Source organism: Hydra vulgaris, chromosome 01 (genome assembly GCF_038396675.1).
Source record: "Hydra vulgaris chromosome 01, alternate assembly HydraT2T_AEP".
In the NCBI taxonomy this organism is placed as follows: Eukaryota; Metazoa; Cnidaria; class Hydrozoa; order Anthoathecata; family Hydridae; genus Hydra; species Hydra vulgaris.
Window position 1 is genome coordinate 37,550,360 of NC_088920.1, and position 27,141 is coordinate 37,577,500.

The following is a 27,141-nucleotide window of genomic DNA, read 5'->3' on the forward strand; positions in this document are numbered from 1 at the left end:
ATGAAAAAATAAATTGATAATAATAGGTTATAAATCTTAGTCAATGCTATGCCTTCCTATTAAAAATTCAGTTGATAATATTTAACATTTTAAAAAATACATTTAAAAAATTAAATCATTCTTTTTGATGATTAACTGCTTTTATAATTAAATCATTTTTTTTTTAAATAGGCAAATTTGCTCAAAACTTCTTGAGCAAACCCGCCCATTTAAAAAACACTGATTTAATTTTTCTCAAACTTATATATATATATATATGTAATATAAAACTATTACAAATTAAGTTGTTGTGTAATAATTTCTATATTATGTAATGAATTATAAATAATATATTTAAATAAATGGTTAGCTAGAGTGAAAACCCAAATAAAATGCTCGCCTAAAGAATTTTTTCATGGCACAACAAACAATGCTAGTTATGTATATATTCTTGTAACATTAATGTTACAAGCATATGCTTGTAACGATAATGTTACAAAAATAAAGCTCGTATTGCTTGCCATTTTCATTTTAGAAGAGCTTTTCTCCATTTATATATGTGTAATTATATATGTATATATGTATACATATATACAATATATATATATAGATATACATATATATATATATATATATATATATATATATATATATATATATATATATATATATATATAACATATAATGTATAATATATAAGTATTCTATAGGCTATTTACAGTGTAAAATAACTTAAATCAATTAAACATTAAATTTTAATTGTTATAGCTTGTCATGTAGTGAAACACTTGCTTATAATATGGACAGTGTAAATTGTTGATAATATGGGCACTGTTTATATTATCAACTGTTCATATTATTAAATATTCATTTTATCAACCATTCATATTATTAAATATTCATTTTATCAACCATTCATATTATCAACCATTCATATTATTAAATATTCATTTTATCAACCATTCATATTATCAACCATTCATATTTACAACTTTTCATGTTCTAACTGTTCATATTATCAAATGTTAATATTATCAACTGTTCATATTTTTATTAATATTATATTAATTTAACTGTTTATATTATTAACTTTCCATATTATTAACTGGTCATACTATCAACTGTTCATATTATCAACCGCTCATATTATAATCAAATTGATTTTATTAGTTAATTAATAACTATAGTAAAATAAAAATATTTATTAAAAACCAAGTATTTTAATTCTAGTATAAAAAAGTTGATTTAAATGTATTTAATGTTGGAGAATATATTCGAAAAAAATACACCTAAAATTAAGAAAAAAAAAATATATTTTTATTTGGATACAATTTATTAAAGAAATTCAATGCCATAATTAATTAATATTATTTTTTTAAGTCATAAACATAAAATATATTATTATAAGTATTGTTTAGGAATATTTTAATTCATATATTTGAATAATCAATGTGCTATATTAAAATGTGTTATTATTACAAAAATGACAAGAAATTTATAAGTAGGCAAAAAAGAAAAAGCAACATGGACTCAGTTACAGAATGCTGCGAAAATTGTTGTTGTGGAAGGCATGTCACACATAAGTGCTGCATTAAACAATGGCATTCCAAAATCTACCTTATTAAGAATTTAAAGAAAATTGGAAGAGGCATAGGTATGACTAATCATTTAAGTCAAAAGAACACATTGAACAATGAAAAGAACACATTGAACAATGAAAAGAACACATTGAATAATAAAAAGAACATATTGAACAATAAAAAGAACATATTGAACAATAAAAAGAACACATTGAACAATGAAAAGAACACATTGAATAATAAATAAGAAGTAGAATTAACTATTTTCCTTGACATAAAGCAAGATTAGCAACAGATGATATCAGGTTCAATTTTTTACTGCAAATGACATTAATGCTTCTTTTAGTCAGAAATAGAAAAAAAGCCTGTCTTACATGGATGACAAGTTTTTTATTAGGATACCCAAAGCTTTCCATTTGTAAGCCACAAGCTGTTTCAGGGAGCTGCAGAGTATAATCAGGTTAAGGAAAAAAAGTTTTACAATACATTAGAATCAAAAGGAAATAAAATAATATCAAAAGGAAAACAAAGAATGATGCAGTGACTTCTGCAGAGAAAAAGAACTACTGCTGTGTTGCATTGATCAATATGTGCTCTTTGTTTTTTGGAAAAAATTGAAAGCAGATGAAGTTTACATTCATCAATTGGAAAATACCAATAAAATTCAATAAGATGTTCATATTACCTACATTTTTAATATTTAACCAGTAATTGAAATTAGAAATACCAAACTGTAATCAAGTTTAACATTAAGTTAACAACCATAAGCAAAATATTTCTAATTAATAATTATATGCAAAATATTTACCCTCTCCATTTAAGTTTTGAAATGCACCAACTATTACGTTAAAAACTTTTCTTGACATATCAACAATTTCATAGGCTTTATCCATACTCGGACAATATATCAGTTTTTCATAGTTTGTTGATGCAATGATGCTAAAAAAAAAATGTAAAAATTTAAATATACTAAAAGCCAAGACAACTTAAATAAACCATCAAAAATTTACATACAAGAGTATTTCATTGATGGCTCTATCTGTACCATTTAACTCAGATTTTGTCAAACGTTTTTCCACTCCATTCCTAATAAAAATAAAATATATATATATATACATATATAAATATATATATGCACACACCATATTTTAAAGCATTACTCATTTTGCATACATATAAACTAAAAACTTTTTCGTTTTGTGATATCCAAATAAGTTTAAAGATATTTTTAACGATTTTAAAAACCACACAAACGTTGAATGACAATTACATAAAATGTACTTATTTACAAATAGAAAAAAATAAAGATCATATCAAAAAAAGAGAAAATGAACATGTTAAATAAAGCTTTGTAATCAAAATAATCAGCAACAGAGGAAAAGTTTGACAATTTTTTAATATAAAATTTAAACTAACAAAATATATTAAAAAAAAAAATCAATTTCTACTTAGGTTAATATTAGGAAATCTTGACTTTACTTTTTAGCAACTTAGCAACACTTTTACTTTTTAATTAAAAATGCAAATAACTTATTACAAGTATGTATACTTGTCAATATAATACATATAAAATTAAAAAATAGCTTAACGAATAGTACTATTCTACTTGTGAAATTTGCTTAGCAAGTAGTATTATTTGTTTAGCAAATAGTACTATTTCCTTGTCCAATAATACTATTCGCTTAGCGAATAGTACTGTTTGCTTAACGAATGGTACTATTCCCTTAGCCAATACTTAACGAATTGTACTATTTGCTTAACTGTATTAATTAATTGTACTATTTGCTTAACAAATAGTACTATTCAATAAACAAATAGTACTATTCAATAAACGAATAGTACAATTCATTAAGCAAAGTGTAACAAATTACTATTCGCTATTCTTTTAATAAAAACACTATTATTCAGTGGTGTTTAGACCAGCAAACCAAACTTTATCAAAAATTTTAGATTTACTTAATAGCAATACCCCTTGCATTATTAGCTCTATCTAATGCATGATAGAATCTTTTCACAGCAGTTAGTAAGTCAGCCGTAGAACAGGAAGATTGATAACCATATTAATTGTCAGAGAGTAAGTTATTAGACTCAAGATGTTAGAAATTTGTTGATTAAACACTCAAAGAACTTGCTAATAATAAAGAGAAGACTGATCATACAATAGTTGAAAGGATCAAAATGTTCTCCAGAATTTTTAAAAATCCGAACCACAGATACCACTTTCCAGCAGGCAGGAAAAAAAATTATAGTCAAGCGCTAAATAGTTTAGAGAGAATTAAAGAGAACTCTGGAAGTTTTTGACTATGACAGGAATGTTGTCTGGACCACAATGCAGTAGTGATGTAGTGGTAAAGCGCTCGTTTTATAAACAAGAAGTTTTAATTTTGATCCTTACAATGTCCCTGGTAGAACCATGCTTAACTTATTTCTCTGCCTAGCGGCCTTGTTCATCCAAGTTTGTGTTTTGAAGTTATAAAGTTGATAGAAGGTTGTGACCACAATTAAAGCAGCCTACTTGACTGTAGTGGCTTTCTCTGTCTTAAGGAGCTGAATTAACATAATAAAAATTTAAAAAAAGCCACAGAAAAATTTAATTGAGATATCACTTAAGCAACGGAAGTTGGTAATATATATATATATATATATATATATATATATATATATATATATATATATATATATATATATATATATATATATATAATGTATATTATATTAGGGTGATCCTGGCGCCCTTATGCACTGATCAAGCCTGACTTTTTTTTGTGGGTGAGGTTCATAATAAATAGTAAAAATCTGAAATTTTAAGAAAAATAGACAATGTTTAGTGGTAGCAGATTTTATTTGAAATTTCAAGATTCTGGCAATTTTTCAAAATTTGTCAATAATCACAAGGAAAAACTTATGATTATCAGTGTGAAACTACTAGAATGTAACTTGGAGTATTATATTAATCAATGTACCTTATAATATTCTTACAGAAAATCTTACAAGATATTTATTTTAATAAAAAAAGCAGTTAAACAGTTTTATCCAAAATCGTCTTTAATTTTTCATTTGTGTTGTTAAAAATTAGGTGGGTAAAAATGGCTAAATTTAAAGACCTAAGATAATTTGTACTAGAATTCATCCTAATTGAGTCTGATAAGGATATACAGGGATCTAGGCTACCAACTGCTTGTCAAGTGCTTTTATGTTTTCTTGCACATTTCATCGCAAAATCTAAGAGAGATGCAGCAAACGAAACAGTTAAAACAATTCTACCATTTTATAATTGGGTAAGAATACCAACAATTAAGTCAAATAAAATGGGAGAAGAAATCATGACATTATTTGAGGAATTAAAGTCTATTAAAAATTGACCATCCCCATAGTCCCACTATCAAGAATACTCAAAAAATTATTAGATTTAAAGACAAACTAACAAAAACAATGAGGTTCTGACCACGAGATGTGTCATAAAAAATGAGGAAGTTGCGGGGGCTTCAGTACATACGTCAACTATCATATAGCCTGACCAGCAACGGAGTGCTGCTACATCGACTGAGTATTTGGAATGAGGCAGCAATCTTTTCTTTCATTATCCTTTGTTTTTTTCTTCTTTTTCTGAAAAATTAAAGCGCATTTTTTTTACATTTAGAGCGCAAAAAAGATATTAGGAAATTTCGATATCTGACAAGTTTACAATTACCAATGTCTACATGCCTTGTGATTTGTATGAGAATGTTGATAAGTATCTTGAACGCCTTGGTTGTCTTTCAGCTCTTTCAGATTTAAATTTTAAATTTGTTATTACTGTTGACTTTAATTGTGATCCATGATTCTGATATCTGTGTAGTAATCTCCTAATTAATTTCTGTACTGATGAATATCTTGTCACAGTGAAATCTGTCTTCCACATAATTCCTTTACTTTAGTTAGTGAACCATGAGGCACCTCTTTTTGGATCAATCACTACCTTGTCACTAACAACTTCAACATAATTCAGTCACCAGTTCATCTGATCACTTACCTCTAGTGTTTGATATCTAGTTTAAAATTGATGTCTCTTCCTCCTCCCAAAGTAGGGTGAGCAGTAGCTCACCCTACTTTGAAAAGATCTCCCAATATAAATTTTATTGCTTTGTCAACCATTATGATAAAGGAGCATACTTCTAGTGTGTTTAACCTGGTTTCTTCAATTAACATGGATCAGTTTGATATAATCAACTGTAGTGATGTTTATTGTAACTCATATAAGAACATTAAGCAGATTGACCTGTACAATAGCAGATTGACTACCTGTACAATATACTGAATGATCTTACTCAATCTTAATCTCAGTTTCTTAACCACTCTAAATCAAGTTTCAATAAAAAACAACCTATGCCAGGTTAAACAGATTATATAAAAGGTACTCATAAGGCTGCTAGAGATGCATTCAGTCTATGGCATAGCTATACCAAGCCAAAATTTGGCCCAATCTTCAATCTTTTTAAAAATGCAAGAGCTTTATGTAGATATGCAATTAACAGCAGTAAAAAAGAAGTAGATACTATAAAAGCAGAAAAGCTGGCAAATAGTTTAGTAAATAAGAACTATACTAGTTTCTGGTCGACCATAACTTGTATTCGCAGAGATAAATGTAGCCTTCCACCATCTATTTACTCTGCCTCAGGTCCTGAAAAATAACTAATATTAATAACTATTGCACCCTGTGTACTCAATCAAGCCAATATGTTTTATAAATGATACCGTTACATTTAAACACTGCAATTTTCTTAATGATGATGCTCATCTTATCACTCCCAATGAAGTTCAATCATATCATAAATCATATGACATGTGGAAATCAGCTGACCACTTCAGTTGGAGCATTATCTGTCAGGATGACAAAAATATTCTAAAACGCTCTATCAGTACTAAAGCTAATCTCATCTGAAAGTTCAGCACAACGCAAATACAAACAGATCATGTTATTTAATGCCTTTTTTTTTATGAATGTCAGTTATGATACCTCCTGCGAAAAGACCCATTCCATTGTCTATGTGTCACATATAATAATGCACTTCACTTGATATTAAATAAAGCCACAATGGAACAGTGATAACGAATTATTTGTGAAGCATGGTGCCCATTCACTTAATTTTGTTATTCAAAAACAACAATATTCATCATTGTTACTGCTGCAGAATAGTGAGAATCTCATCATAAAAGCTTTTGCTTATTTGGAGAGATATTTGAAGTCTCCATTGATGTTTAAATGGAGCGCTGAGCTATATTTATTAACACTTTTAATTTTTTCACTTTGGGTTTTGTTCATATTCAAATGTGTTATTTTATTCATCTAATCTTCAGCTCGATAATAATGTGTCCATGGTTATCAAAGTGTGGTTGCGGTACTAACGCCTTTAACTCACACAAGCCATACCAGGAGAAATAGTCTACAGATGAGTATATAAAAATGAGTTTGTTTTGTTCTTTTAGAAATTTAATATGTGCCATATTATCTACAATTTCTAATACCTCGGCAAAGTATGTCTTTGCTCTACCAGCATTAGATACATATTCATGAAACTTTGCCAACCAACAGTTTGCTTTACATTCCATAAATACACAAGATTGGTTTTTTTGATTACACACAGATCTGTCAACTATGTCTGACATAATACTAAATTTTTTTTGAAGGGCATTCATTAACAACCTGAAATTGTTATAGTATATGCAAAGGCAAATATTGTGGGGAAGATTGTTTACTAGCTTGACATAGAATGGCCGCAGACTGTAAAACTTAGATTTCCCCAATTTTAAATTACCATGCTCACTTTTAAAAAGTGAATATGCTTCTCCTATGGTCATCAGCAGTGACGAATTTGTTTCTAAAAGAAAATTAAAATCTAAAATTTCAAAAACTGAAAACCTTATTAAACAAAATGTGATTTCTACAAATAAATGATGTGTCATACCTTCTTTTTTGTTTTCTTATTAATTGTAACATCTTTGCATCCTGGAGCCATTCTACTGATATCTTCTCGCAAATTAAAATCAAGAACATCGTCCGAACTGGCGTAGTCAGGGCCTGATTCTGAAATATCAGAAAGTAGTATTTTTTCACATTTACAAACTTCTTTTAAAAGGTATTTCTTTAGTTTGAACCAGCAGGTAATGCTGAATTAATTTTTTTAAGTGCCTTTCCAAAACTCTGCAGAGATAAAAAGGACTGTTCAATATCAGATGTAGATTGGGTCACCTCTCGTTTTTACTTCTTACTTTTGCGATCTTTTCGACGAACTCTTTTATTTTTCATTTGATTAGTTTCAGCAATCCGATATTCTGGATGTTTCTTTATAATTTTTTTCTGAACTATTGGATGCTTAACTTTGTTCATTTTAATTCTAAATTCTTTTAAGCAACTATTTTCAATCTAACTTAATTATACTCAAACTAATTAATCAGCAAATATGCAACCTAAAAATATGCAAAGTAAAAAAAATCAGTTTCATAGAAACTTTTTAACACTTCTTTTTTCAAATAGCTAGATTTTTAAAAACATGCACGGAATTTCAAAATGCTGTTCACTTTGGCATAAAATTTAAGATACTTCCAAGATACTTAATTGCAATTTATGATAATAAAATATTAAAAAACATCATTATCTTTAAGAATCAAAAAATTTGGGCCATGAAATCAACTTTAAACATCGTATTCACATGTAATAAGAATTTCTGTTTTTTGTCTCGAAAATTTTTTATTTATTTATTGCGAAATTTGAATAATTAAAACATGAAGAAAAACTTGTCTCCTATAATTTCTGTTTTTTATCAAAATATCACATATCTTCTTTTGAATTCGAAATTGAAAAAATTTTAAATTTCATTTTTTTTGACTCACTGGAATGGAAATGCTCACACACACACACACACACACACACACACATATATATATATATATATATATATATATATATATATATATATATATATATATATATATATATATATATACATATATATGTGTGTGTATATGCATACATACATATACACATACAATATTGTTTATATATATATATATACAATAATTAAATGAAAATAACCCTTACATGTAAACATAAACCAAAGGTTCATTTTTCAGTAGCCTGCATTTTGTATTACGATCTTTTTTTAAATCACAGTTGACCTAAAAATATTACATATTATTTTTTAAAAAATTCAAATATCTCTAATACATTAATTCAATTTATTCAATATTTTTACCTTTTTAAGCTTGATGTTATATTTGTTGACATGGTTGTGAGCACGAACAAGAAGATTTTCCACTTTTTCAAATAAAATTTCTGAAAATATTATAAAAAGATTAACTTTGAGATTTGTTTTTAAACATGTTCACTTCAAACAAGGCATCATAGTGCCATAAATATTAACAAGTTTTTTTCTCAAAACAGTTAAAACAAAAAATAATTAGTAATACATTTAAATTTATATTTTTAACCCATCTATTATATATATATATATATATATATATATATATATATATATATATATATATATATATATATATATATATATATATATATATATTTTCTACTAATATATAATTGCTCTGTTCTTTTAAGAACATTGAGCACTCTATTGTGTAGAATACATTTTAAAGTTGTTTAAATATATATATATATATATATTTTTTTTACTTTACAAGTATTATAAGTTATAAGTTTTTATAATTATTATAATCTTATATATTATAAGTATTATAAGTTTTTTACATACTTTGAGATATAGCTAAACATAAATATTTTATTTTTATTTTGAATTAGTTCAAACTGTGACAATTATTTTATTATAGTTACCATTTACTAAATGAGTAACTAAACTGGAAACATTAAAAAACAACATTATGTTCAATTTTTTGTCAAATTTTGTAAAGGAAAATTTCTTAATTTGACCAAATCCAGATAACAACTTTAACTAATTATAAAAAAATTGTAAAACTGAATGTTAGATATGATAGAATTATAGAAAATAAAACTAGTTTTTTGCTGTTGACTTGAAGAGTGAAAGTCCTAAATAATAGTCCTCCAGCTGTTTAGTGGTTTCTTCAGTAAACATGTCACAATTTGTAAATTTTTGCATAAAGATAGTATTTTTGTAAATTTTTATTTTGTGGATGAGTTTAATTGTTCTGAATTCTTACTTTATGGACAACCATATAAAATTTTTTAACATGATGGTTTTAAGTTGTCTTAAAATAGTTTATAGTCAATACCATACTGACTTATGAAAACTATTGAGTCACATGATATAGTTTCAATAAACTTAAATCAATTAAATCAATTTGCAAAAGCATAAAAGTTGGTTTGCTGATCAATTTTTGTTCAATTCTTTTAATTATATAAGTTTTTCTTCTTTTTTGCATGTTTAATTAGAATGGGGATTCATTGTTAATGAATTCATTAAGTTTGATTTCTACTTTTTAAAAAAATTGTTTTTTTATTAATAATATTTACGTAACATAGCAAAAATAGAATTTTGTTTTTACGAAATTTATATAATCGATTTTTTTGTATTGGATGTATTAAAACAATATTTTTACCATAATATATTTGTATGGTAATGTTTAGAGACACAGATTACAACTACTTTTTTTCCAAGAAATGTGTTAAAAGGTTGCAAGAGTTTTATTTACACTAAAAGGTCAGTTTATTTAAAAAAAACACATTGATAGGACAACAAGACTCATAGAATTCTCTACCTGAAGTTCATTAAAAATTGAATTATTATTTATTACTCTCGGTTAGGTGTGGGAATAAAAGAGGGGGTGGAAATTTCAGTTCAGATCTTATATAGGAGAGGGAGTCTTAATTTAAGGGTGGGTGGGAATTACGCATAAAAAAATTTAATTCAAGCATGGCTTTTGGTCAAATGTGCATTTTTTAAGAGATATTGCATCATAATTTCAATAGCTTATGTAAGCAGTGACGGATCCAGGAACTTTTGGTGAAAGGAATGTTGAAATATTTTTGTATTTTGTACCACATTTGGGTCTCCTAAAAAAATTATAAAAAAAGGTCCTCAATTTCTAAAATATTATAGGACTTACAGATTCTGGTGAGGGAAATGCATACCCGCATCCACCACCCCCCTTCCCTTGGATCCGTCACTGTATATAAGGTTTAGACTATAGTGAGAAATAGACAAAAACCTAATTTTTAACAAATCGAAAATTATGAGAGTTTCTGAAGGTCAACAATTTATAAAGCCTAATTATACTGAAAGTTTACTTTGCAAGATACACCATATGAATCAAGCTTATGGAGAAGACCAGCTAAACTTTGTCAAAACCTTTAGATATGTAAAGAATAATAGTCCTAAATTACCGCCTCTATCTAATGCACAATAAAATCTTTCAATCAGAGTAATTACCACACTAAATGAAGAGCAAGAGGATCAAAAACTGTATTGGTTGTCTGACAATAAGTTATTTGACTCAAGATGTGATGTGAGAAATTTATTGATCACTCAAAGACCTTCCGAATAACAGACATAGGACTGATCGAGCAATAATTAGAGGGATCAGAATGTTCTCCAGAGTTTTTGAAAATTGGAACCACAGATGCCATTTTCCAACAGGCAGGAAAACAAGACCCAGTCATGCATTTATTAAATACTTTAGTAAAATTAAAGATCAGTCTTATAAATGAGAGATGGAATGTAAGACCTACCTTTGTTAATGACGCTGTTGAAGATTCTCCAAAAGTCTCTGGAGCCTAACTTTAGAGATAAGATACAGGATTTAGTGAACTGAGAATAATAAAAGACATAAATCAAGGAGTGAAAGTAAATGGTTGGGGTTGTCGGGTAAACGAGTAACTATCTAACTATCTAACCTATATAACTAAGTTAGCTATCTGAGTTAAAGATTGAGAAACACAGAAATTATTGGCCTTAGTGCCAGCAGGTTCAGTAATGTTAGAGCCAAGACATTCAGTCTGATGAGTATTAAAGTTACCAATAACAACAATATTGGCAGAGTGGTAAAGAGAAAGGACATGGTCAATTTGATCAGAAATTGTATTTAAAAAAGTGCAGTTTTGGGAAAGAGAACAATAAAGAATAAAGAGAAAAGAGTGAAGAGGTGCTAAGCAAAAGCACATAAAAAATGGCCTAAGGATCTAAACCTGATTTCATGATAAATAGGTGAATTGATGCGTATGTATACCCCTAAGCCAAGCATATAACAATTGGAGTCTTAGCGAACCAAAGAATAGTACCCATCAACACTAAGATCTGAAGAAAAAATAGCGGAATTTAAATTAATCTCATTAAAAGCAAGTCTGGTGAATTTTGCAAGAGATAAAATTTAAGTGATGAAATATTGCTATGCGGAGCACTTATATTTGTAAAAGATATATTAAGTTAGGTAACAGTTAGGTGGTGGGGATGGTTTTTTATGTTCAATATTTTGGGTTACTTTTGGCATAATTTAAGTTTAAAAAGAACTTAAAAAGAGCATGGTCTCCTAAGCAATGAGCTATGCAGTTGTCTCAGTCCTGTTAATTAACCCAGAGTCATAACTTATGGTTCTTTTTGTGACCTCAATAATGCGCATCAAAAGCATTACTAATGTCCCTGTTAATGCCATTAACAGGGACACCATCTAGGCGCAACATTGCACTCTTAATACTCTGATATTTTACAGCTGTTTATGGATTCAGCCTCTCTGAGAGTTACCACAGAGTTTGGATAACCTTACTACTTTTTTTTTTAGAGTTTTAGTGGTGTACCCTCATTAGAAAAAAACTCTAAAAGTTTTATAGCCGCTATCAAGAAGGCGCGAGCAAAAAATCTACAAGTAGAGTCAACAAAGGATTTACTTCCTGTAAACACTACTTAAAAACATTAAGCAAGATATTTTGGAAATGCATTAGAAAAAACATAACATCTAATAAAATACTCGAGATTAAGGTAAGTGTATATTTTATAGTTGGAGTCACTAGTTTGTTACTGAGCTAACACTACATAGGAGATTTCTGTATAAAAAATAGTTTCAGCAAAGGGGTTTGACAAACTGTTGTTTATTTCTTGTTAACATCACGTGCTTGATAGGATTCTGCAGTGGGGATAGATGAAGAAGTTGGAGGAAGCACCAAGTCTCCGAACATTAATCAGAACACAAACGTACATACATGGAGTAACTTACGGGTGAATCAACACAAACTTACATACATGGAGTAACTTACGGGTGAATCAACACAAACGTACATATATAGAGTAACTTACGGGTGAGTGAACATCGCGCCAGAGGTTCAGGCAGAACTCAAACATAGATATGAAAAAAACTAACACAGTAACTAAGGCACGTCCAACTATATAAAAGACACACACAAAAAAATAAAAATAAAAAAAGGTTTTTACTATAGGTATGACAGTAGACGATGTTTCGTCTGACTTTTTTTTTCCGTGAACTTTGGGAAGTCAGACGAGAAAACTTTGGTTTTTGCGCTAATGCAATTTATCATCTACCGGAACAATTATGTTCCTGCGGCTTTGCTCTGATCTTTATGAAATATCGTAATGTTTCGGGGGGTTTTATTTTAAAAATGCGCTAAAATTTATTTTATTATTAATTATCAGTGCTATTCAGAAGAATTTTGACAAGCGAAAAAAATAACTTAGAGTATGCTTTTAAATAGTTTGTGAGTTATTTTGTATTAAATCTTTGAAGGATTACCAAAAATAATCTTTAATAGCTCTCAGCAATTGCGTTGATTGATTCGTTTACCAACCAACAGGCAATGAAAAATCAATTGTGTTTCAATGTCAACCCTTTTTTACCTTCACTTTAAATTTGTTAAGAGAAAGACAAACACCTGATATTATTTGATATGAATATGTATTAAGATGTGCAATAATAAAGTTTTAGTTATTTCTCCGCTTTTGAGTTGAATGAAAGATCAAGAAAACAAATTAATTAAAATCAAATCAAATCAAATTTATTCTGAATAAAAGATCTTTCATCAAGGATATTTACAAATAGTAATGATACTAATCTCAAGTAAACACCTATCAAATTTAATTATAATAAATAGTGATAATAAAAGGAAAAGTAAAGTTAGATAAAAGGTGATAATTGTAAGAAAAGGAAGAAATAATAGTAACTGTAAAAGTTATATAACGATGTTAACCAAAAAAATAATACCAACAACAATAATATAAATAATAACTATAAATAAAAATAATTTCAGTAATAATAACAGGTTAATAATAATTTTAGTAATAATATAAAAATAATATTAGTAATAACTGATATTATAATAATATAAAGTAAATGCAAATTAAATTGATATTAATATAATAATAATAATAAAATATGAATGATAGTAGTAGTTATTAGGAAAATATTTATATAATGATTTAAAACAATAAAAATAAGGAACAACACTAGTATTTATCAAAATTTAACAATAAGAGTAATAATAATAATAAAAGTCATTATTACAAAAAATGTATAACATATATAAATATATATATGTATACACACACATTTATATATGTTTGTATGTGATACATGTATAAATACATACACACATATACATAAACACATACACATATACACACATACACTCACACATTTATATATATATATATATATATATATATATATATATATATATATATGTATATATATATGTATATATATATGTATATATATATATATATATGTATATATATATATATATACATACATACATACATACACATACATACACATGCATATATATATTTATATATGTGTGTTTGTGTGTGTGTGTGTGTGTGTGTGTGTGTGTGTGTGTGTGTGTGTGTGTGTGTGTGTGTGTGTGTGTGTGTGTGTGTGCATACACACAAACATATACATACACACATACATACACACACATACACACACACACACACACACACACACACACACACACACACACACACACACATATATATATATATATATACATACACACATACATACACACATACATATACATATGTATACATATACATATATACACATATACATACATACATATACACACACATACACATATGCATATACACACACACACATACACATATACATATAAACACACATATACATACAACATACATACCCATATACACATACATAAATACATACACATACACACATATATATATATACATACATATACACACATACACACACACTCACATACATATATACAAATAGACCTACATACATATGTACACACACATATAGACGCACATATACATACATACACATATAAATACACATATAGAATAATGTTATAATAATATTTATATCATATATAATAATACAAAAGCAATAATAATAATGACCCACAATAATTCCAACATTTTACAAACAGTATCTCTCCAAAAAAAAAGCATGAAGACGGGTTTTAAATTGTGTAATAGAGTTTAGTGATTTAAGGTGAAGAGGTAATTTATTCCAAGATTTTACGCATTGGTTTGTGATTGATTTATGACCGTACTTAACTGAAGAATGATTTGGGATAGATAATTTAAGGTTACATATACACACTTAGTAAAAAGGGAATCAAAGTAGCTTCTACAAAGCATAATCAACAAAGAAAAAATATTGAAGATGATCAAACAGAGGTAATAATTATCATTATTATGCATTATTTTAGTTACCAAATAAAGTTTTTCATTTCTCTAGAGAAGGTCTAGTTTTTGCTTGGTAATTACCCTGAGAAATTGTACATTTTTTTCTGAATTATTGTTCATAAATTTTGGAATTTTGATTTCATTTTTCTGTAGAAAATATGTAAAATATTTTTTAGTGAATGAAAATAATTAATCATTTATTGAGAAATTTTCAATGCTAAATGCATTTGGATTGAAATTGCATTGAAGATTAGAAATGCATTATTATATTTCATTAATTCTAAATGTGTTAAGCATTTATTATGAAATATTATATTATTCTGATATTGAATTTTGATATATGATATTGAATTGAATTTGATTTGAACACATGCTTTTAATTGAACACATGCTTCAAGTAAATTTTTTTTTGAATTATGGAGTGTTGTTTATTGTTTAAAAGTATACTGTTTTTTTTTAGATAAAATACAATGATGCAAATGTAATATTTTGTTCACCTGAAGCCATTCTAACAACTTATAGATCAATTGTCAATGACTCTGCCTTTAATTAGAAACGTGTTGCAGTTGCAATTGATGAAACTCATTGTGCGAAAAAGTGATAAGTAATTTTGTTATATAGATAAATTGTAAACATTGATATTTACAACTTTAATGTCAGAACTTCTTGTAATACATTAAATTAAAATTAAAAAAATTTTACTCATTAAAAGAAAAGATAAATATATTACCTTTATATTATATAAGTAATATCTTGTGATTTACATGATTTTATTTATACCTTGTCTGTGATTGTTATAGATGTTCAAGTACACAATCAGATGCATTTCGGTCTCATTATAATAGACTCTCGAATTGCTATCACTTGTCCCTAAAAGAATTCCAGTATTGGCATCAACAGCAACTGCAACTAAAAGTACTGCTGACTTTATGATAGATAATCTTTGTATGCATAATTTGGTTATTATATCATCTACACCAGAAAAAAGAAATATTAAATACAGCCTAATACAAATTGACTCTAAAGATCCAGAGAAATTTTTCTACCCAGTTTTTCAACATATTCTTTTGAATACTTATTCAGCTAAAAGAACTTTAGTCTTTTCTACAACTAAGACTAATGTGAGATCAATTTATTGGTATTTTCACAAAGAACTAGGAGAAAAATATAAAATCTATCTTGATAGACCATATGGTCAATTTCATTCCAAAACAGATGATGATTTTAATGATGAAAAATATAATAATACAAAGATCAAGCTTCAATTTGTTTGTTCAAAAATATTTCTTGATCAAGCTTCATTTGTTTGTTCGAAAATATTCTAAAATCTGTTTCTTCTGCTTTTGGTATAGATATCAATATTCTTTGTGAGTTTTCTTTAAGAATTTCGCAACCTCTTGATATGGCATTTATATTTTTTTGTATTTTTGCTAATATTCTTTTTACATTTGTATAGCATGTTTTACAAATACAATGATAGTTATTTGAATAAGTTAGCTTTTCATTTATGATTTTTTCTATATTTAGGTCAGCCTCTGTTATTTTTCCCTTATTATCCCATAGATTAATTTTCATAGATCTATGAAAATTAATCTATGGATCATCATCTAATCATCATCATAGGATGAATACTTTTGCGTGATATCATGAAGATATAAAATCCACACGTTTAATGAAGGAGGTAAGAAAACCTCAGAAGGTTGTGACTTTTTTTTTGATAATGGTATAATGTTTTTGTTTTTTTTAAGCAATATAACATCGTGATCATTGCATTGAAAATCAAACAACTTATCATCCATTTAATAAAAATTGGATGCCATATTGCAATAAAAGAGTTCACCGAAACTTATGAGTATATAAAAAGCAAAACAAAATGTTTGAATTGAATAAATTAAATTTGAAGTTAATCCGACTTAATTTGGCCACTACTTATGAGTAAGAAAAAAAAATGAATTTATTATTATTTTTATAAATCTGCAATCAGAAAAAACTTTAATAATGTGTCTTTTTTAGTTTGAAAGTTAAAAACGTATCTTGAATTTAATAAAATTGTTGATTATTTTTCGAAAATAGTTGATAGTTTGTTTTTAAAAAGTTTATTACCCCCGTCCTTAAACCTGCTAAGCGTAAATATTTTTCGCCATTATTAATTTTTTTAAATAACCAAAGTTTTCTCGTCTGACTTCCCGTAGTTCACGGGAAAAAAAGTCAGACGAATTATCGTCTAGTATGACAGATATTAAATAGCCGTATGTGACATATTGAATATTAAATATTAATTTAGCAGCCGTGGCGCAGTGGTAGCGCACTTGCCACAGAAATTAAAGATCCATGGTTCAAACCCCACCTCTGATCGATTAGGAAGGAGACGTGAACATCCTACTGAATGCTCATCCGCGGTGCTCTGTGATAAGACCGTAAGGACTTCTTGGGGCACCTAAATAAAATTAAAAAAAAATAGTATTGATGACATTAAAACGTTAATAAAAACCTTCTGATGGAAAACTCTATTCTGCATGATGCAAAGTCAATATATTAAAATTCTGCATGATGCAATGTCAAACATAACTCATACATTAATAAATTTAGCAATATGATACTATAAAGAGTATAATTGCTATAAAACCATAAAGGTTATAAAACGGTTGATGACAATGTTAAGTATAATATTATTTTCAATAAATCTTTACCATTTTTAAAGTTTTACTGAAAAAGTTCAAAGGGTGCTCTGTATCGGCTTTTAGAAATTTGAATTGGAAAAACATGTTAAAAAATGCGCCATTGACTTGGATGATGGTAAAAAATGCGCTATTAACTTGTATGATGTTAAAAAAATTTAGTGTCAGTGACATGACAACCCGAGATGCATCACTCTATTTGCTTGCTAAGTCTCTATAAAAGGGCTAACATAAAAAGAGATCAATTAAATGCCGTATAATAACTCAAACAAATCAACAGTCAGGTTTTTTCTGAATAGCCACAGTATATGAAACTAGAAATAAACGATAAAATAATCATACCTTTAAGTTAGTTGACCTTGCTAAACTATACCAAAAAAGATTTATAGAACTTGAATACACTTCTGAAAAATCAAATCTGTATCCACCAAGTTCAAAATTTTAAAACCAAAAAAAGCTAAAAATCATAAATCTTAAAAATGTTCTATACCAAATTATGTATTTATAATGGTTCAAACAAAAACTTGTTAACAATATTTATTAACTTAAAATATCAATATTTTATAACAGGGATATGGATTTATCAACGGAAATGGGTAATAGTTTTAAATTAAATTGCATGAAAAAAATGTTTTTCCCACCTTGCTTGAATCTTAATATTTCCACAGCTTCAGATAAAACGTTTCTAGGAGTTTATATTATTTGTGTTATTTACAAGGAATTTGTTGTTTTATGTTACCCAATTTGAAGAAAAAATAATATTTATTTCTTTGTGTTAACTAGATCAAAAATGCCCAAAGTATATTGTCTTTAGAGCAGTAAATTGGTAGTTGCGACACGAAAAGTTAGTGATATCAAACTAAAATATTAACAAAGCTACTGTATACTTCTTTACAGGTATGATGTATGCATATGATGCGGTGTATACATGTATGCTTCTTTACAGGTATGATCAATAACTCAAAAAAGCCATGATCAGATATGTACTGTTTTTGACGTTGTTGCTATTTATAACATTTATCATTAGAGTTTCCATGAAAAATTTTAATTCATGAAAAAAAAAATACACTACATTCTACTGCACAATCTTTTAAAATATCTTTATCTAAACAACAATGTTTACCTTTACTTTCAATAACAGGGTGTGATCATGTTCAACTAATTGGTAGAAAAAGAAAAAAACTTTTATGGAAAACTTGGGTAAATATTACTCTCAAACCAATTTCTGATTATTCCTTGAAGAAAGATTTATTAGTATATTATAATTACAAGTAAAACTTGTTAGGTAATTATTTTAAACTATATGCTTTTAAAAACACAAGTTTTGAAAAGACATTTACACAAACAGTTAAAATTACATTTACAGAAGGCATACCCCTCAAGGCAATATGGTTTGTAACTGCACACTTTTAGAGCTGTTTAGCAAGCTCAGTATTGCTGAGTATAATCACTGCATAAAAATTCATCACAAGACGTTTTTTTAAATGCGTAAAAGTAATAATTTTGCATATGTGATGGCAGTTGTGAGCGTTAAAATTGTAATTTACCATAGTCTACGTAAAATTTGATAATAAAAACATACAGTCCCTATATTTTCAGCTTTTCAACTGTTTATTAAATAGTTTTAAATGTTAAACTATATGTGTAGTTAGAACATACAAATTTCAATCAAAGATAAAGTTTGGCACAGAAACTTGCGTAAAACTTAAACGATGCTTATGTCTTCTTAATTAGATTTCGATTGATGCATAAGTGTTTTTTTGTGATGGGAGTAGAACCATTTGATAGTTTTTGCACTAGTTTTTGTTGTTGCTGTTGAATGACTTTATTGATAAGGTTACAAAACGTGATATAGAAACAGAGATAACCTTTTAATTGAAACTAACAAATTAATGAAGCGGATTTTGGTGATTGTTAAATACTATTACTGGACATACGCGCCTGCTATACTGAAATAAATAAAAATGTATGCATAATTTACATAAATTACATATAACAGCAAAAGCAATCAGTATATGTCTATTTACTTTTGATTTTCATCTTTAGAACTAAAATAACTTTAAAGACAATGTTGCATAAGAAAATGATCGGAGTCGGATAAGTTGTGATAAGGAGTCGGATAAGTCTGAAGAAATAGAGAAGTGAATATGAAAACGATGATGATGATGAATATACTTGCTTACAAAAAAAGGAAACAGAACAAAAGTAAAGTTGCAGTGAACTTAAAGACAGTATCATCAAAAAAAGTTGTTGAAGTTTGCAAGCAATTGGCACTTAATGGTTTTAACATACTACACCCAGTCAAGCCGGGGTTTATAAGTCAGGATTTAAGGAAGCTTCAAAACTGAAGAAAGAGATGAAAAAAACTTAAATAATGAACACTGGTCTCTACAATTTGATGACAAGCACCTTAATAAAAACGAACATCAGGTTTAATTATTAAAAAACGAAAGAATGAAAGTGAAACTAGCTGTTCTGCGCTTGAAACTATTACTGATGAAGATGATAGTGGCTGACACAACCAGTGTTAACACTGTTAAAAAGAATGGTGTTGTGATAAGACTTAAAAAATAATTTCAGCAAAGGGGTTTGACAAACTGTTGTTTATTTCTTGTTAACATCACGTGCTTGATAGGATTCTGCAGTGGGGATAGATGAAGAAGTTGGAGGAAGCACCAAGTCTCCGAACATTAAGTATTCTTTTGCACCTCAGTTGATGAACAGTTATGAGGAACTGCAAGCAAAATTTGTGAATGGAACAGAAATAGTTAAGTCGATTAGTCCGGCTGGAAAGATGACATAAAATTCTTGCATCATCTGAAACTTATGTTCAAATTCTATGAAAAAAAAGGACGTTTTTCACTCTGTAACTATCAAGGTTTTCCTAATATTAGTGTTGCACGTTGGAATTCAAGAGCCGTCCTTCCCATTCTTGCTTTTGTTCTCATACATATAGCAAGGCCAACATTACAGAAAATCTCGAGACTTATTTGTATGACTGGGCAAAATAATTGGTTTGCTGATCAATTTTACAACTAGGTAGACTACTTCAACTTTTCACTAATATTAAAACTTTACAAGAAGGGGTTACAGGTATTAGAGAAAAACTGAAAACAAGAACCATCAGCACTGAAGATACCAAGAAGCAACCGGTGCGCAGAACTTCCAACAAAAGTAATGCAGAAGCTGTATTCAGTCTGCAAAAAAAAAGAAAAATTGCAGTCTAGATTTATTTTAAGTAATAGACAGTGATATACTGATGTATATTAATCATAAATGTAGACAATACAAAGCATATGCTTTATTTTAAGTAATAGACAGTGATGTACTGATGTATATTAATCATAGATGTAGACAATACAAAGCTTTTCACTAATGACTGTAATAGTAAGTTGCATGTCGTAATTATAAAATGTACATTGCTAATTTTATAGTTTGATTTGGGGTGAACTTTTTTTTCAAAAGATATTGAAATAGCTATTTGGTTTATTTAATAAGTCATTTAAAAAACGTTATTAGAAATTTTTCCTTGTTGCTATTTTTTTTAGGTGGCACGGTTTTAGAAACATGAGTTAAATTATATTGATTTTCTTATTTTTATAAGTTTTATTTTTAAAAGAAATTTATTTAGTGGAAACGCCTTTTCAATTTGTACTAAATAGTTAAAACACTGAAAATCACAGCCTCAATAAAGACGTTAATAAGTAAATATAAGTGAGCGAGAACTTTTTAAAATCTTTAAGCATCGGAGGATGCCTTATAAATGTTTAAGCATGAGAAAATGCCTTTTAAATGTTTGGACGGTAAAACAAGTAAAGTAAGTTTCTAAGCGAAAAATAGCAAAAAACAGGTATAGTTGGCTTTTATATAATTTGAAAATTATCAAACTTGAGGTGATAATTTCAACTTTCATTTTGATTCATTTTGTTTTTTACATTTCTTTAAAGTATCTTTTAATGTATATTATCAACCAACATTAATAAAATATTTTCAACTATAAAAACGTTGCAGTATCCCAATAAAGTAATTTTGGTCACTCGCAATTGTTTTTATTCCTATTATTATTAAAAACTTAACGTGAATTATTGGAAGAATTTTATTCATACCTTTTCCCGTGTAAATAACAATAGATCCATATTGTTCCCATTTTTCTCCATCTTCTACAATAGCAATCTGGGCTCCGCGTTCATGCGTAGATAAAATGTTTTTTATAATTGTCAAGGTTAAAACTAAATTTAATAAATAGCGCATTTTTATTTACTCCGAATATCAATAAAATTAGTCTTTGAGTTGAGCATGTCAAAGAACTTAACCATAACGAAAACTGAAAGCATATTCTCGTTGAACATAATTTTAAGGCCTGTAGTGAGTTTTACTTGAAGCACGATTGCAAAAGCAAATATATATATAACAAATATCAATAATTTTACTAATATTATAAATTTAGTTTCCAGAGTAACTTGTTTATTATATATACATATATTATAAACATGTTAATATGAAAACTTAATTTAAAAAATTGGTAAATTTATAGATGCTAACAGTGCCGGTTTTAGCACTACCAGAGCCCTGGGCGAGATTTCTACGGCGCCCCGAGCTCAATTTAACCCCATACAAAAAAAAGGCAAAGGATAAAATAACCAATTAGTAATAACCAATTAAATAACCAAATAGTAATATAAATAACTATTTATTAAAAAGAAAAACTAATAAAATTTAGCTTTTCTTGTCTTTCTATCGGCAAACTCTTTTATGAGTTTATCAAAGTCAATTTTTTCAGCAATTTCATTTTTGATTGACAAAGTTGCTAAGTTTGTCAACTTAGATTGGGATATTGTTGATATAGATAGGTTTTTATCAACTTAAGCTTTGAAAAATTCCTTTCCCCGCTAGCAACCGTAACAGGTATAGTTAATAATATTTGCAATGCTATCCATACAATTGGATATATCTCTTGTAAGTTGCAATCTTTAATAAAATTTAAAACAAAAACAGGAGTAAGCTCAATTTCTAAATCTCTGGACAATTCCTTTGCCGTTAAAATGGCGGGTTTGAATCCTGTATTTCTATATTCCTCCAAAAAAGTGCAGCATTTTTTCAACATTTCTGTGCATTTACCAAAATCCATGTCTGATAATTGTAGAGATTTACTAACAACATTAACTTGAAAAAGTATGTCATACCAAACAACCAACGAAACTGAAATCTTTCAACTGTTCAGCTAGAGTAGAAGCCTCATGAGAGACTTGAACATCAGTTTTTTGATTTTCAATAGCCAAAGTAATTAAATCATCAACGGACTGCTTTAACACTGCTTGTTCTTGCTTCCCAACGTGTGTCACTTAGCTTTTTAATGGTATATATTCCCAAGTGATCAGTTAGAATTTTCCAACGATGAACAGAAGCTGAAAACAATGTAAACAACCTCTGAAGTACCCCAAATAAAGTGACCGATTTTAACCCCAATATTTTTTCCTTTCATTTTTGCCCCGTTGTTATAACCCTGACCCCTACAATTGTTCAATTTCAGTCCGTATTTATTTAAAACATCTATAATAACTTTAGTAAGTTTTTCAGCAGTCGACTTATTGACAAACAAAAATTCTATGAAATGTTCTTTCACTGATATTTTATCGTCATTTGATGATAAATCAACAAATCGTATTGTCAGTGAAAGTTGCTCTAAATGAATGGTGTCCTGAGTACAGTAAGCTTTAATGGAATAATATTCTGATTTCTTCGCGCGCGATATAAATTCTGACTTCACTTTTGTACCTATCAGCTCTATTAGCTCATTTTGTATATCTTTTCAGCAGTAGTGGTCTGAAACATCATCCTTCATAGCTAACCGCAAGTGCTCCTGCATAACTGGATCAAATTTGGCTGAAATTTATACTAAGCCCAAGAACTTTCCATTATAAGACGCATATAGTTTGTCGGAGGTACTTCTGAACGCCATATTGTTTTCAGCTAAATAAAGTGTAATATGCATCAATCTAGACAAAAATTATTTCATCATGCTGTTTCTTTTCTAATCAAACGTTGCTCTTGGCAGTCTATTGCTTTTCCTGTTTTTAATCGTAGTTCAGTGTCGATCCATAAAAGGTAAGACTTCTTATGAGAAGTGCTATTCTCATGAACTTTTAACATTTCTGACAAGTGTTTCCAGTTGTTATATCCTTCAGATACTAAACTCGATGTTGATTTACTATCAAATAGCCGGCAACAAAAACAATAAACTCGATACTTAGAGACGGGATATATTAACCAACGACGCTGAATTGTTTCGTTGTTTGCAAGTTTTTTTGTGAAATAGCAGTTAGAGAAATGCCGGCCTGTATCATTCTTTGGATAAATATCGATGTGAGTTTGTACTTGGCAGTTAGATATTATATGATCAATAACTTTGCTATTTCGAATGAGTGGCCATATGGCTGGATCCGATATATTCATGAAAACAGTGCTTAAGTCATCTGGAATTTGTATGCATATCGCCAACGAAGTTTGTTGCACATCACCATCACAAGTTGATATTGTAGTTTTAGCAGAATTTATCTCATCACTTCGAGAAGCTTCGTCCACAATATCTTCAATTACTATCTGATCTACTGATGCATTCGTTGCTATTCCACATGAAAATGTCACATTCAGATCTTGATTTTTCGTTGTGATTTATTTCATAAACTTTTTTGTTTTTTGAAATTCTTTTTCTTTTTCTGCCTTCCGTTTTTTATATTCTGACCCAGAGGGTTTTCTTTTGATAAGATCAACGTATTCAGACATTTTGCAATAAATTAAGTATATCTCTGTAAATCCAAATATATTCAAACATAAATTACGACAATAAAATTTCGTTATAACGCTTTCTGAGCAAGAGAATTTTTTAATAGCGTAATTGCGTAATTGCAGCTCAACACTTATTGGTTAATGACCCCTATTAGTGTTTAAAACTCAACACCGATTGGTTAATTACTAATTTAATGTTTTTAGTTTAACTCGTAAAATTTATTTACGTTTTTTGTAGAGTTTTCTTGACGTTTTTTTAATATGGTTTATTTTAAACAAGTATAAATAAGTACTTACAACTATGTAGCTTTTCTTTTCGTTCGTAAACAATAAAATTAAGTATAATAATAGTACTTTTAAATAATTAAAATGAGATCCAATCTCGACCAATATAATGATTTTGCGCTAAATTTCGACCCTTTATATTCGGCGCCCTGGGCCATCGCCCAACCAGACCCAATCCTAACGCCGCCTCTGGATGCAAATATAAACATGCAATAGTGTAAGATTTAAAAAAAATATATAATCACCTTGACAAAGTTGAACGGTAATAAGACCGTCCAAAGAAGAAACCTGGGTATACTAATTTCACAACAAAGAACATTTTGTTGTTTAACAATAAAAAATTTTTATTGTTTTTTGCTTTTATTGTTTAATAAAAAAAAAGATGAAGTTCAAAACATTAAAAATATTTTTTAACGAGAAAATTAAGCTCTCGATACTACTTGGACTGGTAATGGCTCGGGTCTAAAATGAAACCCAGATCCGTTCTTGCTTTGAGGTGACGAATTATTTTCATGTTCATCAATTTTCATGTTAGAGCATAAAACACTCAATTCAATTATATTATAATTGAACTGAGTGTTTCGAACTCAGTTTTGAATTAATTATATATTGAAGAAATTATATATAAAAATAAATCACGTGGAAGTGTATGATTTAATGTATGATCTAATAATTTGACTGAATGTTTTCTCAGTTAACTGAATGTAAGTTCAGCTGACTGGATATATGCTCAGTTGACTGGATGGATGGTTAGTTTATTTATGGAGAGAAGAGTTTTAATTTCGCAATGTGTTTGAAAATCATCTAACATGATTTTATTATTAACATGATAGTATTTTATTAATAGTTTTCTATTTGTCTTTTATTTTGTGAAAAGTGAAAATTTGAAATTTAAAAAGCGTAAGTTTTGACAATTAGTAAATGCAAATTTATCTTTCTTTAAAAGGACATGAATGAGACTGATTTTTTAATATACTTTTTAAAAAGCATAAAAACAGAGTTTTGGATGTAGCATGTTAATTATTGTAATAGCTTTAGTATATAATGATTGATGGACTTGGTTTTAATTCGGAATTGAATTGAGTTACTATTCCAAAACTATTAGATATATTCAAAACTTTTTAAAAGCGCAAATACTTTTGTTATTATTATTATTATTGTTATTATTGTTATTAATATTATTATAATTTTAGTCATTACTTATTTATTTAGGGAGTGGAATAAGTTGCTTTTAAAAACATGGAAAGCCTGTTAAAAGTAAGAGGTAGGTTTTTGTGATGGTGGTTCTAGACAAACTGGCAGTTTAGGAGTTGAACAAGATCGAATTTGTAATTCTGAAAATGCATTATTTTTGATGCCTTGTTTTAAAGATGAGATATCCTTGTAAGAGCTTGCTGAAAAATAGACTAAAATAACTTAGGTTTGCTGAGTAAAATTAAAAAACTATCATACTCAAAATTTAGTTCTCATTAATAATATGCAAAAATATTTGAGTAATCATATTAACTTTAAAAAACGTTTTTTAAAATTAAAATACTAGTAATCTTAATCTAAATAATAAATCTTTATATAGTTCGACTCGTGGAGTTTGAATCGTCTTTTCGTAAAGTTTATTTATTAAAAAAAAAAAAGAGTAATTAACCATTTCTACAGAATAACAGATAATCATGATACCTGACCAGATTTAAGTTATTAAATTCAAATTATTAAATTATTCGAAAAACTTGATGCAATAATGCCGAACCATCTACAACAAATTGTCAGTCAAAATCCTAATGAACATTACCTAAGTAAAACATAAAATAAAATTAAAAATATGATAGGCAGTACAATTCAAAAAAAAAAAGTCAGAGGGAACTGTCGAAAGAATTCTTGACTGTACTCCAGTTATAAAAAACAATTGTCTCAGCCTCAGATATGTTTCAGATAATACATAACCAGGTTGAAGTGCCAGTGCATATGAATAGTTTATTAAATTTATACATTAAGAGAGTAGTTAAGGAAAGCATTTTTAACACCTTACACGAGTCATAGTTAATTATTGGAAGATATAGCTAAATTTTGCTCAGAAGCTCTAATTTTTTTATATTCTATAACGTCTGTGTTTTTTGCTTTCAGAATCTACAAAAATGTGGCTAGTGCATTATATATATATATATATATATATATATATATATATATATATATATATAT

General features: G+C 28.0%; 2 protein-coding genes across 4 annotated transcripts in view; both read right to left on the reverse strand.

Moving 5' to 3' along the window:
• LOC100197204 (thioredoxin domain-containing protein 16) overlaps positions 1–22,377 on the reverse strand; it is a 46,375-nt gene extending 23,998 nt beyond the window's left edge. Inside the window, exons 1-5 of one of the 3 annotated variants that reach the window (XM_065788078.1) lie at positions 21,984–22,377; positions 8,792–8,871; positions 8,638–8,714; positions 2,574–2,645; positions 2,368–2,498 (exon numbers count right to left, since the gene is read on the reverse strand). In XM_065788078.1, coding sequence (XP_065644150.1) covers positions 2,368–2,498; positions 2,574–2,645; positions 8,638–8,714; positions 8,792–8,871; positions 21,984–22,128 — 505 coding nt within the window. In that variant the 5' untranslated portion in view covers positions 22,129–22,377. Of the gene's footprint in view, positions 1–2,367; positions 2,499–2,573; positions 2,646–8,637; positions 8,715–8,791; positions 8,872–12,474; positions 12,773–21,983 lie in introns of those variants that run through there. The other 2 variants (XM_065788079.1, XM_065788081.1) reach the window with 2 other exon arrangements.
• A 1,515-nt stretch (positions 22,378–23,892) lies between these two features.
• LOC136074381 (zinc finger MYM-type protein 5-like) overlaps positions 23,893–27,141 on the reverse strand; it is a 5,172-nt gene continuing 1,923 nt past the window's right edge. The window contains exon 2 of the mRNA XM_065786693.1: positions 23,893–24,530. Within this exon, the coding sequence (XP_065642765.1) occupies positions 23,893–24,530 (638 nt within the window). The remainder of the gene's footprint in view (positions 24,531–27,141) is intronic.